At 40.3% G+C, this 20995-nt stretch overlaps 1 protein-coding gene across 4 annotated transcripts in view; it reads left to right on the top strand.

Moving 5' to 3' along the window:
- Positions 1-20995, top strand: part of Pwwp2a (PWWP domain containing 2A) — a 39278-nt gene that overhangs the window by 7633 nt on the left and 10650 nt on the right. For 2 of the 4 annotated variants that reach the window (XM_026789803.1, XM_026789802.1), the window contains exon 2: positions 14085-15028. In XM_026789803.1, the coding sequence (XP_026645604.1) occupies positions 14085-15028 (944 nt within the window). Of the gene's footprint in view, positions 1-14084; positions 16581-20995 lie in introns of those variants that run through there. The other 2 variants (XM_026789800.1, XM_026789801.1) reach the window with 1 other exon arrangement.

Below are 20995 nucleotides of genomic sequence, written 5' to 3'. Positions count from 1 at the left end.
GGAGCCTGTCTTGTAGACCAGGCTGGTCTCGAACTCACAGAGATCCACCTGCCTCTGCCTTCCGAGTGCTGGGATTAAAGGCGTGCGCCACCACCGCCCGGCCTCTGTCACTATTCTGAAGCACTGTAACTTGTCCTCTTGCCCTAGCCTAACCAGTTACTGCCCCCACCCCAGTAGTCACAATGCCAGCCTACTAACCCTACTCTAATTTTATTTTATCTTGTGTTTTGGAGACTGAGTTCAAAGGATGTCTTGCATGATTTGGTGTTCTCTTTTACCATGGTAATTAAATTCAGGTTGTTGGCTTGTTGGCAATCACCTTTACCCACTGAACTCTGAACCATCTTGCATGGCCTTTTGTTTATTTGTCAATAAAGTTTTTTGAGACAAGATCTTGTTATTTAGCCTTGGCTGGCTTGGAACTCACTGTGGAGACTAGGCTGGCCTAGAACTTACAGAGATCTGCCTCCCTCTGCCTCCTGAGTGTTGGGGTTAATGCCTGTGCCCTTTTTTTTTTTTTTTTTGAAACAAGGTCTTCTGTTTCCTAGCCTAGGGTTCACTAATTGGGAAGAAAGTCTTGAACTTCTTACCTTTTGTCTTCTAGCTCTCAAGAGTTGGGATTTCAGGAAAGCACTACCATACCCAGTTTTATGTCGTACTGTGAACTAAATTTAGAGTTTTCTGCATGGCAGGAGTAACATTTGGCCAAGTGGCCTGCATCCTGAGCTCTGTTTTTAACTTACTTTTATTTATTTGGTATGTATGGGCACTCACGTGTATGTAACTGTGCATGCCATGGCTTATGTGTGGAAGTCAAAAACCTAATTTTGAGAATCTGCTCTCTCCTACTGTGGGTCCTGGGGTTCAAACTCTGGTTTTGTCAGGTTCGGTAGATGATTCCATTTACTGGGGGAACTATCTCACTGGGCCTCAATTAAAAAAAAAAATTTTTTTTTTCTTGTTTTCTCAAATGCTTTGGTATAGCCAGATATACCTAGTTCTTGGGCTATATAAGAAGACCATGTCCAAAAGAAGATATGGTTCTGTAAAACAAAGATTGATGGTAGTGGTAGCAGTGCACAGCTTTAATCCCAGCACTCGAGAGGCAGAGGCAGGTTGTAAGTTTGAAGCCAGCCTGGTCTACAGAGTGAGTTCTAAGAGAGGCAGGCTACACAGAGAAACCCTGTCTCGACCCACTCTAAAGGTTCTTAATCATGGTTACCTTTTTAATTTTTAATTTTTGTGTGTGAGTGTTTTGCCTGCATGTATGTCTGTGCATGTATGGCTGGTACCCATGGAGACAGTAGGGAGTATTGAATCCCCTGGGACTAGAGTTACAAGAAGCTATAAACCACCATGTATGTGCTGGAAATCAACCTGTGCTCTTAAACCCTAAGCCATTTCTCTAGCTCCAAGATTAGATTTTTTTTTAAAAAAACTATTTTTAATGAATTTTTTTGGGAATTATCTGTCTAAATGGTGTATTAATTGAGAACATTATTTTCCCTACCACACTATAGTAAATGATGTGTGTTTACTCATTGGTAAGAGAGCATATGCTTGCGTTCGTGTACACATGTGCTTGAGGTCAGATGTCAATTCCTCAGGTGTCATTCCTTGTGAATGTTTCCCTTGTTTTGAAGTTTTAGCTGTTATGTTATCAATTATGTTTAGGTATGTGTGTCTGCATGTGAGTGCAGGTGACGGGTAGACCAGAGGTGTTAGATCCCCTGTCTAGAGTTATAGATAGTTGTCAAGCCACCTGACTTAGGTGCTGGGAACTGAGCTTGGGTCCTCTGGAAGACAGGTAGTGCCTTTCTTCTAGTACCTCTGCCTTGCTTTTTGAGACAGGTTCTCCCAGTGGGACCTGGGGCTTGCAGTTTAGACCAGAGTGGCGGCCAATAAGTTCCAGGGATCTGCCTCCAACATCCTCAGTCAGTGCTGGGATCACAAATGGTTCTGGCAATCAAATTATGTTCTCTTGCCAGTAAGGCAGAACTTCACGTACTAATTGATGTTTCTAGATCATGTTTCTGTAATTAAGTTTGTTTTGAATTTTTCTCCTCCCTCCCTCTCTCCCTCCCTCCCTCCCTCCCTGTTTTGTTTTGTTTTGTTTTTGAAACACAGTCTCACTATATTATAGCCCTGGCTGTACTGGAATTCCCTATGTATACCAGGCTAACCTCAAACTCAGAAATCTACAAGTGCTAGGATTAAAGGCTTGTGCCACTATGCCGTCTTTTTTAATTATTGTAGAGAACTCTTGTAAAGTTTTTACCTAGGGTCTTTAATTTGTATATCTCTCTCCCTCCAGTATCTAATAGCTTAGGCTGGCTTGGAACACATTATGTAGCTGGGTATGACTTTGTACTGATTCTCCTACCTCTCCTTCCCAAGTGCTGAGATTAGAGGCAGCATCACAATAGCCAGATAATCACTGACTAATTTTTTTTTAAACTTTGCCCCATTGCTTTATCATTAAATTTTTTGTTTTATTTTTTACTTTAAAAAGATTTTTTTTAGTGTGTGTGTGTATGAATATTTGTTTGCGTGTGTGTGTATGTGTGCTTGATGTCAAGGAGGCCAGAAGAGGCCAATGGATCTCCTTGAAGTGGAGTTAAAGTTGTTAGCTGCCATGTAGGTACCTGAACTTGGGTTCTATAAAAGTGCTACATGATGTTCTTTACCACTGAGCCATCTCTCCTTGTTTTAACATTAAAAATTTATTTTTATTATTAAGAATTATATGTATATCTAGTGTGCATATATGCATGTGTGTGCAGATGCCTGAGGAGGCTAGAAGTGTGAGAATTCCCTTTAGAGCTGGAGGTACAGGTAGTTGTGAGCTGCCTGATGTGGGTGTTGGGAACCGAACTCAGGTCCTCTATAAAGCAGCACACACTCGTAACCACTGAGCCACCTCTCCAGCCCCTTGTTTTATCATTTTTTTGTTTGTTTTTTTCAAGATACAGAGTTTCTTTGTGTAGCCCTGGCTGTCCTATACTAGGTCTGTAGACCAGGCTGGCCTTATTAAACTCAGAGATCTTCTTGCCTCTGCCTCCTGAGTTCTGGAATCAAAGACATGTGCCACCTGCCCAGCATCAATCTCGATATCAACATCTTTCCCTAAACTTTTTACTATTAGGTTGAAAACATTTTCAGATGTATTTGTATATATTTAAGTTTTAAAAAACGTTGTTGTTGCCAGGCGGTGGTGGCACACGCCTTTAATTCCAGCACTTGGGAGGCAGAGGCAGGTGGATCTCTGTGAGTTCGAGACCAGCCTGGTCTACAAGAGCTAGTTCCAGGACAGGCTCCAAAACCACAGAGAAACCCTGTCTCGAAAAACCAAAACAAAAAAAACCAACGTTGTTGTTGTTGTGTGTGTGAGAGAGAGAGATTTCAGGTTCACGTGTTCCACGGTGCCTGTGTGGAGGTCAAAGGACAACTATGAGCAGTTCATTCTCTCTTTCTACCTGGGCTTCTGGAGATCAAATTCACATTGTTGATATGGATGGCAACACATGTGCCTGGTTAGCGGCTCCACCTGTCTTATTTTAAGATGGGCAATTTGTCTGTAGTATACAGGCTGGCCTGAATTTGCGTCCGTTTGCCCAAGCTTTCCAAATGCTAGAATTAGGCTTGTGGTTGATTATTATTGTAGAACACTTTTATGAAATTTTTGTCTTGGATTTTCTTCCCACATTTCTTTTTCTTTTCTTTTAAAAACAATTTTATTAGACTTACTCTTTTGTTATTGTGTGACCATTTTGCGTGCTTATGTGTCTGAACACAATTCCCTTGGAACTGGTGTGTTAGGGATGGTTGTGATCCTCCATGTGAGTGCTGGGAGTCAAACCTAGGGGCTCTGAAAGAGCAAGCCGTGCTCTTAACCACTGAGCCATCGCTCTGGGCTCATCTCTCCAGGCTCACCTTTCATGTTTTAAAATCAACTTTATAGCCTACAGTTTCATTTATTCTACTCCCCATCATCATTGTATATTTAGTTGCAGTCTGATTCAGAAAATGTAAGGATTGTTTCTCAACTTGAGTTTGACTGATGTACTTCTGGGCAGTATAAAGAAATACAAATGTTTTCAGGGCACCATACTTGAAGCCACCAGGTACAATCTTGTTTCCCCAATGAGAAATTTATTTTCCATGCACTAGTAATCACAAATATTATTCTTTCTTTTTATTTAGCCGTCTCACTGGCCTACAGATATGATTCTTTTCATTGTATTTCTTATATATGGGTAGATATTACCTGTCTTTGTTTTATTTGCTTGTTTGCTTTTTGAGATGGGGTCTCATATAGCCAAGAGTATTTTTGAGTTTTTTATCTAGCAGGGATGACCTTGAACTTCTGATCCTTTGCCTCCATTTCATGATGCTGTTTGTTACAGGCATATTCCCCATACCTGGTTTTTGCAGTGCCGAGGATCAAGCCCAAGGCTTTGTATTTGTACATGTTAGGTAAGCACTGTCAATTGAGCTACATTCATAGCTATTCTTCTCTTTGACACCAAGTCTCATACTTTTAGGCAAGGCTGGCCTGGAATTCACTGTTAAGACCAGGATGGCCTTGAAGCTAGCTTGGCAGTCCTACTCCAGACTCAGAGTACTATCTGAGCCACTAACCCACTTTCACATTAATTTCTTTTTAATGTAAAAAGTACATACAACATTTAGCATCTTAACTGTTGCCTGAACAATTCAGGATGATATTAAGCGTGTTTAATTGTTGAGGCAGATCTCCCATCTTGCAAATTAAAGCTTGCTAGACTATATACCCTTTTCTCCTTCCCCAGTCCCTGGCACACCATTTCTTCTCTCTGCGTCTGCTTGTTTTTTTGTTTCTAGGAATTTAAGTAGAGTAATCCCTCTATTTATGGGGGATATTTTTCAAAGTTCCCTATTGTCTTAGTCACTTCTTCCACAGGCCACACATATGAACATATGGGGGCCATTCTCATTCAGACCACCACATTATACTCCCTGGTCCCTACATAGGCTTGTAACCAGTCATATCATAATGCAAAAATGCTTTCAGCCCAACTTATATGTCTCCATAGTCTGTTACAGTCTCAACACTGTTTAAAAGTCCAAAGTTTCCTCGGAGATTCATGGCAATCTTTTAATTGTAACCCCCTATAAAATCAAACTCAAGGCACACCACATACTTCCAAAATACAATGGCATAGAATATATATTGCCATTCCAAAAGGGAGGAAATGGAGCATAGCGGACCAGAGCAAGACTGAAAACCAGCATGACAAACTCCAAATTTTGCATCTTCATGTCTGATGTCAAGGGCTCTTCAACTTTTAGCCCTGTTGACTGCAGCACACTTCTCTCTCTTGGGATGGTTCCACATTGCAAACTGGTTCTGGTCTGCAGCTTTCTTTGGCAGGTATCCCAAGACTTTGGCATCTGTAACATATTGGGGTATCCAACACAATACAGGCTTCTCTTTCACAGCTTCATGTAACGGCCTCTCTGGGCTTCCACGCAGGGACACTCCTGCCACACACACCTGGCCTTGGTGACTTACCATAGAGCCAGATATCATAACCCCTTTTATTTTAGTATCCCTGACTCTAAAGCTAGTGCCACAGGGCCATAGCTGAAGTTTGCCAAGTTCTGTGCTTGCTAGGTTTTGATTTGGCCCCCACTTTCTTTTCTTTTTTTTTTTTTAAAAAAAGATTTATTTATTTATTATGTATACAGTGTTTTGTCTGCACGCATGCCTGCAGGTCAGAAGAGGGCACCAGATCTCATTACAGGTGGTTGTGAGCTACCATGCGGTTGCTGGGAATTGAACTCAGGACCTCTGGAAGAGCAGTCGGTACCTCTGAGCCATCTCTCCAGCCCTGGCCCCCACTTTCAATGACATTTGCATTCATCTTTCTGTTGCTGGTTCCCTTCATTGCTTAAGCTTTCCCTTAATTCGTTTTCACAAGTTGGAAGCTTAGCTTGGAGTGGTGGGGGAGGGGTCTTGGTCTTACCCTGAGGTTACCACCATGCCCTTCATTGCATTTAGCTTCAGGCTTGTCTTTAAACTTTTTACCTCCTGGAGCATAAGACTTGACTCTAATTAAACATTTCCTGGTACTCCTTTTCTCTTCAAACTGTACTTTTTGTGTTTCTCCTTGCCCCCTTGTTGCTTTTCATTGTAGATCCTCATAAGTGATCACCAGTAACCACATGACAAGTCAATACTAGTTTGTTTTGAAATCTCTGCAAGTGCTATTAACCCAAAACTCTTAAGTTTAGCAGCAGGTAGATTTTTAGACCAAGGGAAAAAAAGCAGCCACATATTTATTTATTTATTTATGCCAAAATATCACAAGAATGGTCTCTAGGCCACTCTTCACTCCAAAACATGGTTTCTTTGTGTAACAGTCCTAGCTGTCCTGGAACTTGCTTTATAGACCAGGCTGGCCTCAAACTCGAACTCACACCTGCTTCTCCCTCCTAAGTGCTGGATTAAAGGCGTGTGTCACCACTGCCCAGCTTCCATGCCACTTGTTAATATTCTTCCCCTTTGAAACTTTTTTTTAGCTGGGCCCTAAGTACCACCATCTTCCATGCTTCTACTAGGAAGGCCCAGTAAGTCCCCCTCAAAGCTTCAACCATATTTCTAGTTCAAAGTTCCAAATGTTTTATAATTTTCCAACAAACAGCATGGTCAGACCTGTCACAGCAATACCCCGCTTCTTGCTACTAACTTATGTCTAGGTCACTATGAAGAGACACCATGACCAAGGCAACATTTATAAGACAAAGCATTTAATTAGAAGTTTGCTTACAGTTTCAGAGGTTTTGTCTGGTATCAGCATGGCAGGAAGCATGGAAGCACTGGGGTCTTGCATGGACTTTTGAAACCTGAAAACCCACCCCCAGTGACACGCCTTCTCTCACCAGGCCACACCTATATGAGCCTATGGTACCATTCATATTCAAACCACCACACCAGTGGGTTCCTGAAACTGAAGTCCAAAAAAAATAAATTGGTTTTTCTTTTTCTATACACTTAAATTTTTTTTTATTTGTTTTGTTTTGCTTTTTGGGTAGTGACCCCAAAGTCAAGTTTATGTGATTTTAAATTCTTTGATAAATAGCTAATTTGAAGTTAAATAAAATTGGTACGTCTTCACAGCTGTCACTATCAAGTGTAACTTGATCAACTTTATTCTGTTTGGGGCACTAGTTAAGCTGATGATTATTCACTACTTTCTTTACAGCACAGGGCTTAGATGGCATGTGCCTGTCATCCTAATACTCCTGAGGCAGGAGGATCATGGTTACATAGTGAGATACCATCTCAAATTTTAAAAAGTACAGGGTTTGTAGATATAATTCTAATTAAAGCGCTAACTTGTTTTGGGGGATATTGACACTGAAACAGTGTCACGTGCATATTGGGCCCCATCACTGAGTTCAATACTTCATCCGTCTAATCCAGTTATTACTTCAAGTGTTGCAGTGCTAATGATATTTTATAATGATCCTACAAGTGGTTTCCTTGTCTTCCTGATAACTTACTTACATTAATACTACATTAGGAGTAGGTTATTTATTATAGATAAATACAGATCTTCTACACATGCTAAGATATTAAAATGTTGATTACTGAACATCAGTTTAAAACAGCATGTTTCTTGTATTTCATTTTTACAGAGAAACTAAAGACCTTTGGATCTGTTGATGAACACTTTCTGCTATACTGTAAAACTGGTCTGTGAGCAAACTGAGATGATGCATTAGTAAATGGTCCAAAGTACAGAATGCTAGAACATAATATTTTCTATTTCCTAGATTAAAATTAAAATTAAGATTAAAATTAAAAGGTTACTTAGGGTTAAATTACTTTATTTTTTCTTAATTTTATTCATTTACTTATTTATTTTTTGAGACCGGGTCTAGGCAGCACAGGCTGGTCCTGAACTCTTGTAGCCAAGATGTGTATTTGTGTGTGTGTGTGTATGTGTGTATATATATATGCCCCCCACACCATTAAATACAAATAAACATTGTTAGAGGATCATTAAGTAACAATATGTACTTTGGGGGTTTGGGAATGAAGGAATTCAGGTAAGAGTCATGGTCCAGCAGTGTGGGCCTAGTCCTGGTAGGGAGTCTGGCTTTGGTCATCTGAGAGGATGGGCTGCAGGCCCCTCAGCTTGGCCAGCAACTAACTCCTGGATGAAGTCCTCTGTGGGATTCGTGTACTCCAAGAGCTTCTGAATTTTTTGGTTTCTTTCTTGACTGTTCAATTCCCACAATTCATTGGTGTTGACTTCATTTGGCAAGTCTGACTCTGCGATAGTACAGCTTCTCCTGGTGCCTATCCATCTACTTTTCCACATCCAGCTGCCACTGCAGCTTCCACTGGTTGTACTTGATGCTGACTTGTGTGCTGACTCATGCACTTGCTGTTTCTGCAGCCTGATGGGGCTCACCACCCAACTCCAGCTTACTCAGCACACACTTGCCCAGCTGCTGTGCTTCCATTGCTCCTTGCCCCTCTGCCTCCCCCCCCTCTATTTGTTTTAATCATGTATGTGTGTTGCTGTGTGGGTATATGCACCCTGAGGTCAGTGCCGTAGGATCCCCTGGAGCTGTAGTTAACAGGAGGTTGTGAGTCACTTGCATCCTGAGAATCAGATTCAGGTCCTCTCTGGAAGGGCAATAATGCTCTTAACCACTAAGCTGTCTCTACAATCCCAGCCTTGATTCTCTTTATCTCATAAATTTTGGGATTTGATTACATGCATGTGTACCATGTCTAGCCTAAAATTATAATCAATATATTATCATAAAGTTTTATTTTTGAGAAAGTAAAGGTTTATGATAACTAGGACAATATATTGTAACAAAAATTATTATGTGGGCCCCTGAAACTGGAAAGTGACCTTTTATATGCATTGGTGTTTTGCCTGCATGTTTGTAAGTGTGTGGGTGTTGTATCCCCTGGAACTGGAGTTACAGACAGTTGTGAGCTACCACTTGGGTGTTGGGAATTGAACCAGAGTTCTCTGGAAGAACAGCCAGTGTTCTTAACTGCTGAACCTTTTGTTTTTTAAGTCAGACTTCATATAGCTTCTAAATCCTAGGATGTAGGCACATACTTCTATTCCCAACTGGTAATTCTGTTTCAAAAGGAATGGTTGTAATTTTGTTGGTAAAATTTTCTATTGTATTTAGATGCAGTTGAATTAATTTCATTTGTCCTGATTAAGTATTGGCCTAACCAAATTTCACAAAGAAATGTGAAGCAAAATAAGCTTACTTCACACTTTCCTGTCTTTATAACCTAATCTTTTTTGCTGATTTTAAGGACACATAGGTTCTTTTTGTATGTGGGGTAGGTGCATATGTATGTAGAGGCCAGAGATCAACCTCAAGTGCCATTCTCAGGAGATGTCTACTTGACCTCACCCCTTGTCTTTTGAGACAGGGTTTCAGTGGGACCTGAGCTGAGACTCACTCCTTAGGCTAGGCTAGCAGGCCAAAAGGCCACATGGATCAACCTGTCTCTAGCTCCTGAGTTTGGATTATACACATACCATCACACCCAGGGCTTTACATGGTGCTAGAGATTAAACTCCGGTTCACAGGTTTATGCAGCTTTAGTTTATTGACCGAGGTATCTTTCCAGGGCCTGGAGAGGAAGTTTCTAAACACATCTGTTTGAAATAAAATAAATGTGGATATTTTTCAAGTGGTTAAACAATTTTTTTTCTGTTGTAGGAGGAGACTTCATTTTTATTTTCTGTTGACCTGTTTGCTGAGAGGGTGGTTGGGTCTATTGAGAGCACTTGGGCCTATTATTGCAGCTAACTCTGATGATCGTTTTTTTGAGTGATTAGTTTCTTCCAACTCCTTTGCTTGTCTACAGATGCTAACTCCTTTGCATTTCTTTATTTTTATATATAATTTTTTAAAGAATCCCCTCCTGCATTTACTTCTTGGCAAAAAGAATTGGAAGGGAGTAAATGAGAATCAGTTGTATTCAGTGGAACTGCTCTGAACAGAAGGAAAAGAATTAATTTGAAGTTAGGAATGAGTTGATTGAGGGTGCTGGTAAGTTCATGCAGATGAATACTGCCATCATTAAAACAAACAAACTTTCCAAATCAGAGGTAGGAATTAGAAATACAAGGAAAACCAGATGTGGTGGCACAGGTCTGTAATACAGCACTTAGACGGTCATATGTTAGAAGCCAGCTTGAGCTACATACACAGTGAGTTTCAGGCAGACCTGGGCTACAAGACTCTGCCTTAAAAATCTGAAAATTAAAAAAAATCTAGAAACATACCTGGCTTAAAATAGGTAGTTGTTGGTAAACATTTCATTTAGGGTTCAATGTTCTCCTGAAAAGGAATTTGGGTAACAGTTCTTAACCCAGGAAGCAATGTGAATTTAAGGATAGAATTGATAAACAATATTAGAAATTGTGAGTAAAATGATGAATAAAACTTATATCTTAAATGGGATTCAAATCCTAGAATGAAATAAACCATTTCCTGCTTTGGGATTTTAGAGACAAGGAGTCTCACTGTGTAACCCAATCAGACCCCAGAAGATCTCCCTGCTTCTGCCTGTCCTAGTCTGGGGTAACTAGTTTGCTGCCATTCCCAGTTCAGAAGATCACTTTCATACTGTCATTTATTCCCAGAAGCAACATGGATTTGTTTGTTTGACAGGGTCTTTATGAACTTCTGACCCACTTCCCAAGTATGCTGGGTTTACTAGTGTAAGCCAAGTATGAGCCATCATGCTCGGTGTTTGCATTGCTGGGACTTGAACCCAGGGCTTGAATCATGCTAGGCGAACCTTCTACCATCTGAGTGACATCCCTAAACTCCTAGACTGGGGCTTTTCACTTACATCTCTTGTCTTGACAAAGAATGTTAAATACCAATAATCCTCTTCTCTTTGACACTTGCTACTCGTTCAAAAGACTCAGTTTTGAAATCAATTTTAAGTAATTGTAGCCACAGGAAGTGCAAAGACAATACAGAGGTCTCTTGGACCTTTACCTGTTTTTTCTCATAAAGGGATTTCTTTATTCTTATTTATTTTGTGTGGTGCTAGAGATTTATGCTAAGCATGCCCAGGCAAGCAGTGAGCTATAACCTTTGTGACCACTTTAGATTTTTTTGAGACAGAATCTTGCAATGCAGCCTAAGATGCCTTAGAATCTAGATCTTCCTGTTTCAGCCTCTGGCAGAATTTTCCTCTCTCCCTCCCTGTCTCCTTCCCTCTCCTTTTTTATTTTTTTTGTGCTGAAGATTGAAGCTCTTGGGTGTAGCACATGCTAATGCATGCTCTGCCATTCATCCGTACCTCTAGTCAGACATTCTGTGGTAATTAAAGACTAAGAGGGGAAAGGTTCGAATGAGTCACCAGTGTCTGAGTGTACTGCATGTGGAGTAGGAAGACACGCAGCATGCCACCCAGCTCTTAGAGCTTTTGCACACAGTTCTGTAGGAGGAAGCTTGTGCAGGGGATGCCGCTCCACCTTTCATCTGCACAGTGCTCATTGACATTTCCTTGGCTGAGCTTGCTTCTTTCTTGTTTAGCACTGATGTGGGACATAAATGTCTGCTTTAGCAAAACCTAAGGCAGCAGTGCTTATGGAAAATTCAGATTTCAGTTTTAGAGAAGATTGACGATTCTGTGCCATTGCACAGGGCAAGATTCTATTTCACCCTCCAGGAGATTGATGAGCTAGAATTTTTAAGCCAGGCGTGGTGCGAATACTTTCAATCCCAGCATTCGGTACACAGAGGCAGGTGGATCTCTGAGTTGGAAGGTCAGCGTAGTTGAGTTCCAATACAGCCAGAACTACACAGAGGAAACCGTGTCTTGAAGAAATAATGATTGAAAACGACTGTAATTATGTTGCTACTTTTTCTTTGACAGTGCTGGCGATCAAACATGGAGCCAGGGCTCCACCACTGCACAGTATACCCAGTCCTTTGATTTATTGAATTGAGAGAGGACACTGTGTGTTCTAGACTGGCCTCAGCCTTGTGCTCTCCTGCCTTAGCCTTGATAGTGCTGGAAATGCAAGTTAGCTTAGTGCTGCAATATAGTCTCAGTAATCTTTTGATGTTAATGGCTTTCAAACTTTGGTTTATAAAAATAAAAATATATACGTGTCTGCGTGGGGAATGGGTGGTTGAGACAGGGTCTCATGTATCTGAGACTGGCCTTGAATTGATCATTCTGCTTCACCTCCCAAGAAGTACTCGTGTTTGGTCATCTACAAATACATGAAACAGATATTGCAGTTATGAGTAATGTATTACTCTTGCTGTTCTTTTTTTGGGGGGGGGGGTTTCGAGACAGGGTTTCTCTGTGGTTTTGGAGCCTGTCCTGGAACTAGCTCTTGTAGACCAGGCTGGCCTCAAACTCACTTAGATCTGCCTGCCTCTGCCTCCCAAATGCTGGGATTAAAGGTGTGTGCCACCACTGCCCGGCTTAAGAGGTATTCTTAACAAGTAATTCTGAACCATTTGGAGAGCATTTAAGAGGACAGGAATATTAAAACAAAACTTGTTCTCGGGGAAAATTGATAAAGAAAACATTTTCATTCAGTTTACTGGGTTCTCCATGACTGTCTAGCCTACTGCTGACTTTGTGTTCTCTGTAACTCTGCCTTATAAAACTGGCATAGCATTGTCTTGCACAAGGTGCTACTGTCTCAGTGTTTAAAATAAGTATGCTAACATACACTGAGATTGCTTGGAGTATGGTTTCATTTTTATATGAAGACAATAAATACAGCAAATTTAACTTAACGTTTCTCTATTTCAGCCCCGGTATATTAAATCACTTACATTTCTAAGTTTGTCTGAGAAACAGTTTTTATTGATGCGTGCTTTTCTGCGCATTCCCATTCTGTACGGAAACTGGGATCTAGGCATGCTTACCTGTTGTGTAACTGGTTTTTAAATTGGATTACATTTGAAAATACTGCTTTTCTTTTTTTTTTTTGTTTGCTATTCTTTTTGAGACAAGAGGCCTTGTTGTGTTATACAAGTTGGCTTTGAACTCAGAATCCTTTGTCACACTCTTCTTTGATACTGCCCCTACAGATGTGTGCTTCTCTGCTTTTCTGAAATTATTTCTGAATGTAGTATGTGATTTTAAAAAGTTTGAAACTTGGTGAGTGGAGGGGGGTTGGCAGGTGGTGCTGAAGTGACAAAGTTAGCAGTTAAAGGCTCCTCTTTAAAGACATCATCCACAGATCACAGTAGTTTGTAACTCCAGTCCCTGGTACTCTCTTATGACTTCTGAAGGTACTGCACTCATGGTACATATAGATATTTGTAACCAGAACATACATACATGCAAATAATAAAAGACAAACTTTTAAACCACACAGCTCTATTTCTGTCAGAATTGGAAATAATTTGAATATCTAAATTCTGTTCTTTTCAAATTGGCCTAGAACTTGAGATCATCCTGTCTTGAGTGTGGGAATTACAGACAGGTACCACCACCACTGTTTTTTATTAAGCTTTTTTTTTTGTTGTTGTTGTTTTTCGAGATGGGGTTTCTCTGTAGCTTTGGAGCCTGTCCTGGAATTTGCTTTTTAACTTTTGTAGACCAGGCTGGCCTTGAACTCACAGAGATCTGCCTGTCTCTGCCTAGTGCTGGGATTAAAGGCGTGTGCCACCACCGCCCGGCTTTTACTAAGCTTTTGAGAGAAGTTAGGCCAAAGGAAAGTGATTATATCTAAAGTATGGCTGCATTTACTGAAAAATGTCCATGCTTCAGTGAGTATAATACCACATGGCATTTCATATTAACCTGTCTGATAGCAGAAAGGTCTATTGTAAGTAAAGCCAACTATTCTGGTATTGTTTAGGGTAACCATTTGGATTATTTCTGGTTTTCTCTAAAATATAGAACCAAAAGAAGTGGAGATTTTTGTTGCTTTGGAGAAAGCAATGGTGTATTTTTGATTTTTGTTGTATAGATACTTACTAAGTTGATTATGTTTCAGACGTTGAGTTACAGATGAAACTCATTAGCTTTCTTTTGTTCTTCCATTTCCTTAAAGGTTTGGGCCCCATGGGATCCCTGTGACAGTATTTCCCAAAAGGGAATATAAGGATAAACCGGACGCCATGCAGCTCCAAAGTAACACATTCCAAGAAGGGATAGAAGTCAAGCGGGAAGTGAATGGTGCTGTTCCCGATAACCTTTCTCCAGTCCCTCCTCCTGAGCACCTGTGGACTTCCAAGCCACCTCCTCTCTTCCACGAAGGAGCACCTTATCCTCCCCCCTTGTTTATCAGGGACACATATAACCAATCAATACCTCAGCCACCTCCTCGGAAAATTAAGCGACCCAAACGAAAAATGTACAGGGAAGAACCCACTTCAATAATGAATGCGATTAAGCTACGGCCCAGGCAAGTCCTGTGTGATAAGTGTAAAAACAGTGTTGTTGCAGAAAAGAAGGAAATTAGGAAAGGTAGCAGTGACTCTTCTAGGTATGAAGATAAAAAACGGAGAAATGACAGTGTAGCTACTGTGAACAAAAAACTGAAAACTGACCATAAAGTGGATGGGAAAAACCAAAACGAAAGCCAGAGAAGAAACACTGTGGTGAGGGTTTCCAATATTGCTCACAGCAGAGGCAGAGTAGTCAAAGTTTCTGCTCAGGCAAACACATCAAAGGCTCAGTTAAGTACCAAGAAAGTGCTCCAGAGCAAGAACATGGATCATGCAAAAGCTCGGGAAGTATTGAAAATTGCCAAAGAAAAGGCACAGAAGAAGCAGAGTGAAACCTCTACTTCCAAAAACACCCACCCGAAAGTCCATTTCACACGGCGCTATCAGAATCCTAGCTCAGGTTCCCTCCCACCTCGAGTGCGTTTAAAACCGCAAAGGTACAGGAATGAAGAAAATGACTCTTCTCTGAAGACAGGACTGGAGAAAATTCGGAGTGGCAAGCTGGCCCCTAAGCCGCAGTCTCGCTGCACCTCCACCCGCTCAGCAGGTGAGGCCCCTTCAGAAAATCAGAGTCCCTCAGAAGGCCCGCAAGAGGCCGCCAGTGAGGTTCAGGACACCAGCAAAGTGTATGTGCCTGGTGAGCAGGAGGAACTGCAGACGGTGGGCAAAAAGGGCAGCAAAAGCAATATCTCTGTTTACCTGACCCTAAATCAAGAGAAATCTGACTCTTCCGGTGCTTCAGTGTGTAGCATTGATAGCATGGATGATTTGAAATCCTCCAACTCTGAGTGTAGCTCTTCTGAGAGCTTTGTTTTTCCTCCAGGTAGTATGCGTGCACCTTCCACTTCTTCCACTTCCTCCTCTTCAAGGGAAGAGAAAAGCCTCAGTAATTCCTTGAAAATGAAAATCTTTTCCAAAAATGTCTCTAAATGTATCACACCAGATGGGAGGACCATATGTGTAGGGGACATTGTTTGGGCCAAGATATATGGCTTCCCATGGTGGCCAGCCCGAATTCTTACCATAACTGTAAGCCGGAAAGATAATGGCCTTTTAGCCCGACAGGAGGCCCGTATCTCATGGTTTGCATCTCCAACAACATCTCTCCTTGCTCTTTCACAACTCTCCCCCTTTCTAGAGAACTTCCAGTTACGCTTTAATAAGAAGAGAAAGGGTCTGTATCGCAGGGCTATCACAGAGGCAGCTAAGGCTGCTAAGCAGCTGACCCCTGAAGTGCGGGCTTTGTTGACACAGTTTGAAACGTGAACATGGAGAGTAAGGTAGGCGAGAACCGCTGGAGCAGCCGCAGGTCCCTGGTTAGTTAGGAATTGTTTCTACCAGTTAGCTTGACCAAACTGGAAAGAAATTACACTCACTTGGCTTTTTATACCTATATAGCCATTTTTAGACTAAGAAGCTTAAAACTGAACATTCTATCAAATTTTCTCTTAAGGAAGTGAGATTTTTAGCAGTATTTTCCAAATTTGAAATCTAAAACCATCCTAAGGCATAGAAGCCATAGCCTCAAATGAAATTGAATTTTTGCAGGGACTGTTATTTGCCATTTGTACTTATTGTATATATACACACATATATAAACTATTGCCTGTCACCATGTGACACGGGTTGCATATTTGGGGTTTTAGTAAGGGCTGGTGAGCTGGGAACAGTGGATATTTAATGACTACTTGTTTAATAATTAGTGAATACTTAGAAGACTTTCTATGCACATAATGGTATAAAATTTGATATTGGGTGTTTGACAAACTGAGGTGCCTGCTATGACAAATTGGAATGCTTGCTGTTTAGTTATAGACCAGGCTATACGCATTGTCCAGTATTTGGGATTAAAACTATAAAGACTGGACAGGCCTGAGTTACCACTCTTGTTCAGTGGGAACATAAACAAACTTTCAGACTTTTGGTTGGGAAGTTTAGATAGGTTTTATTTGGGGTATGTGAATAGCGTATATTTGGTCAGATTTCTCCTGACTGGCTGGTCCTAAATTATTAGGACAGTGCCCTAGTGATTTACACTTTGTGAACTAATGTCATGTGTAATTGTTGCATTTTGAATGTATCTAACTTGATAATTTTTAAGAAGCATTTCCGTTTAAGGTAATCTGTTTGCAGGTTAGAAAATGAGAAATGTAATTGTGTAATGCATTGGAATGTAAAAAAAGCTAAATAAAATCAACTAAATCCAAATTATTTGTGTGTGTTTCTCAAAAAGCTTTGAACAATTTCAAAATAGTAGAAAATTATTCTTTGTTATAGTGATTAGAAAAGGTAAGAAATCAGATTTAGTTTTCTATTTGCCCTGTCAGGGAATGTTATCAGAGAATAGGTAAAATTCAAATAGCAAGAGCTATAGTGAGGCTCTGTAGTAATGTCACCTGATTGAATTCTAGTTCCCACCAACTTCATGAATGCTTTTAATTTTTTTCAATTTTAGCCTTGATAAATTACCATTTTTTTTTTAAAATTAGTTAATTGTAGTTGTTTGCTCTGTATGGTCTTCTGCCTCAGATATCACTGCCTTTGGGGCTAGTAATCCTATTTTATTAAGATTTTTTTTTTTTTTTTTTTTTGAGAGAGAGTTTCACTATGTCACCGTGGCTGGCCAGGCTGACCTCAAGCTCAGAGTCATGCCTCTGCCTCCTGTATGCTGGGAAAGTAGTCTCACTGCCTGTGGAGGCAGAGTGATTGCAAAAAATACCTTGCTTTCAAGCTTTTTTTTTTTTTAATTTTTGTTTTTTAAATTTGGTATAGTTTGGTAGTTATTGAAATGTTAAAAAGGTAAACTTTTTTGTGGGTTTCTAAAGTAATCCAGTGAGATTTATTAGTTACTATGGAATTAATAATAAAGTTTAATGAAATTTGGAAATTAACTTCCTTAAGCTTTATACCTGATTATTTTTGGGAAAAAAATGAGAATTTTTTGGGGGGAACTCAGTCAATGCTTTTTGATTTTAATAAACACACAATAAAAGAAAAAGATGCATATTCTTTCCTGCAAACAGAAACTGTTTAAAATGATCTGATATGACAGGCCGAAAGTTCATCATGTGATAGAGGGTTTACAAGGGAAATAACTTTTTAGGTTTTCGGAGTATTTGTTTTAGATTAAAGTACTTATTTATTTGGATCTCTTTGAAAAAATGATTTAAGAAGAGTCACCTAAAGTGCAATTTTAAAGCTTGTGTAGTGATCTGGGCTGTTTTGTTGTAATAGTGACTTTGAAAGTAGGTGTGGTTAATATAGTCAGATGCTTTGGCGAGTGTATCTTGATGAATAAACCATTTGTGCTATTTTAGAAGCTGTAAGGGAAATACAGTCTGTGATTGTGGAGTATGTAATTAACATTCAGCTAGGTGTAGTGGTGTGTTCTATTGTTCCTAGCATTTGGGAGATGGAGGCAAGAGGATTTGATGAGTTTGAGATTGCCCAGGCAAACATAAACTAATGTATTTGACTGTGTGTGTGCTGGTGCACACCTTAATTCTAGCAGGCTGATCATCTCTCTGAGTTTGAAGCCAGCCTGGTCTACAGAGTGAGTTCTAGGCTATATAACAAGAGACTTTTTTTTTTGTTTGTTTGTTTTGTTTTGTTTTTCGAGACAGGGTTTCTCTGGCTTTGGAGCCTGTCCTGGAACTAGCTCTGTAGACCAGGCTGGCCTACAAGATCTGCCTGCCTCTGCCTCCTGAGTGCTGGGATTAAAGGCGTGCGCCACCATTGCCCAGCAACGAGAGACTTTTTTTTAAAAAAAAATATTCCAATAGAGTTTTTCAAGCCAGGTGACTAACTAGTATCTATTGCAAGTGGAGATACTAAGTTTTCTCTGAGAAGGGCACTTTTTGTATGGTGATAACCCAAGTGAGCATTTTTGGTTTTGCTTGTTTTCTCCTTGTGGAGAGAAAATCGACTTAGACAAATCTCCAGTGTAAGAAAATTGGCTAACAGGCAAGGATGAGCAAGCACAGAAACAAGTGAGAAAGTTGTAAAAATGGTCTTTCCAATTGTGTAGCTTGGTCTGTTTGTGGGGCCTCTAGCAGTGGGACCAGGACCTGTCCCTGGTGGGTTTTTGGAACCAGGGATGTTTCGCCCAGCCTTGATGCAGGGGAAGGAGCTTGGTTCTGCCTCAAGGTGATGTGACATGCCTTGTTGACTCCTATGGGAGGCCTGCTCCTTTCTAAACAGGAGTGATGGGGGATGGGGAGACTGGATGGTATGTAAAATAAATGAAAAAATTTAATAAAAAAAATGGTGTCTTTAGAAATTTAATACCTCAAAAGTATGTTTTCCTTTTCATTTTTTAGAATTTGGAAAACAAGAAGCAGACTGATGTTTGGATAGAAGAGAGGTTATTCCGTCCTAGTTTACTCCCAGAGAACAGGAGACATGTTAAGAGAGTCCTGAGAAGGAGTGGGCAGACTAGGATGCACTAGTCTGAAATCTGTGACTTGGATGGTTTGTCCCTAAATGTTTTGTTTCATGTATCCTAGGCTGGCCTCCAACTTCTTGATCTTCCTGCCTTCATCTTTCACACTGGGATTTCAGGTGTTCACCACTACACACAGTTTTTGTGGTGATGGGGTTTGAACTCATTTTTCTTTGTACTAGCCAGGGACTCTACTAACAGCTTCATCATTTCCAGTCTTTCTGATGGATTTTGCACTCTCTCTCCCTTTCCCTTACCTCCTTCCCTTCTTTTCCTCCTTCCTTTCTAATTTTGGGGCAGGATCTTACTGCATAGCCCAGGATATCCCAAAAGTCACTATATAACCTAGGCTAACCTTGGGCCCTTCTGTGTTGGTATTATAGGCATGCACCAACATGTGGCTGGGGACAAAATGTTAGTGATGGTGATTGTAACTTAGTACCAAGTAAAGCAAACAGGAACTTAAATCTGAAGACATTGTAGGCAGGCAACATGGAACTGATATGAAATTAGCTTTAATGGGTCTGAGTTTTACCCCATTAAGAGAGGCTGTGCCCTTCTAAAGTTGGTTATTGAAAGAACACATGTTCAGACGTTGCAAAGGGCCAATTTTCCTGTGTACTGAATAATTGAGCAGAAATCAGAAATTTATAGTATACATGTGAAGTTAGATTTTCTCATCTAATTTGTGAATGTTCTATGGTTTGTGCTGAAATGGTGGCAAATTGCTATCTCTAGAAAAATTAGTAATGAAGGTTTTAGTTCTACATGGTAGTTTCCAATAGGAAATTGGCCAGGGATAGTAAAGATATTTTTGTTTCTTTCTCCTTCCCTCTTCCTCTCTTCTCTTCCTCCTTCCCTCCCTCCATTTCTTCTTTTCCTTCCTTCCTTTCTTGTTTTTTTTTTTGAGACACAGTTTCTCTGTATAACTGCCAAAGCTGTCCTGGAACTTGCTTTGTAGACTAGGCTGGCCTCAAACTCAGAGATCCGCCTGCCTCTGCCTCCTGAATGCTGGGATTAAAAGCATGCACTACCACCACCTGACTGTGAAGGTCATTTTCTAAGAAGGGACAAGTTCAGTGTTTGCTTTGGAGCTGTGCTAATGTAGCTATAACACTCTAATGTAATATCTGGACTTGAGAACTAATGTTGGACTGGTGCCATCCCATTTCCTGCTAGGAGACAATGGCCAAGCTGTGTTTACAATTTCCACCTAGTTCTTACTTGAAAGACTCTTACTAGTAGTGTTTCTACAGGTTAGGCATGATTACTATATTCAGTCACAATTGCATTAGTTAAAAGGTCACAGGGATAAATGATTTATTATAGTTTTTACAGAGTATTTGGGTATTTTTCCCATGATAATTGGTTCTAAGTTTAATCTATAGTCAAAAGGAGGCACTATCTAAATTTGTCTTTGTGGTGCTTGCCCTTGTAGTGTACCCCAACTTGGATTTCCCTCCTTTATTTTTCCCACATCTTTAGTTAAAAACAACTGTCTCATTAAAATGAATTATAATTTTATACATATTTAAATAGACATGACCGAAAATTTACCATTTGGGGGGGCTACTTGCTTCTTAAAAGATCTTGTTATGTGGTTATGTAGTCCAGGCTGATTGAACATGCAGTGATCCTTCTGCCTCAGCCACCTGAGTATTTGGATCATAGTCTAAAGTCTTTTTTTTTTTTTTATTAGATAGGCTCTCATTGTGTAGCCTTGCTATGTAGACCATATGTGGTGCCTGCCTTCCATCTTAAAATCATTTTAATTGTACAATTTAAAAAATTTAAAAGTCATTTATATATTTGTATTTAATGTGCGTTGGTGTTTTGCCTGCATGTATGCCTATGTGAGGGTGTCGGATCTTGGAGTTATAGACAGTTGTGAGCTGGGTGCCATGTGGGTGCTGGGAATTGAACCCTGGTCCTCTGGAAGAGCATTCAGTGTTCTTAACTGCTGAGCCATCTCTCCAGCCTTAATTTTACAATTTAAAAAACTAGTTTGTGTGTGTGTGTGTGTGTGTGTGTGTGTGTGTGTGTGTGTATGTATGTGTATGTGTGTGTATGTGT

This window comes from Microtus ochrogaster, unplaced genomic scaffold (assembly GCF_000317375.1).
Source record: "Microtus ochrogaster isolate Prairie Vole_2 unplaced genomic scaffold, MicOch1.0 UNK30, whole genome shotgun sequence".
Lineage (NCBI taxonomy): Eukaryota > Metazoa > Chordata > Mammalia > Rodentia > Cricetidae > Microtus > Microtus ochrogaster.
The sequence above is the reverse complement of the archived record's forward strand: the minus strand, read 5'-3'. Positions and strand labels throughout refer to the sequence as shown.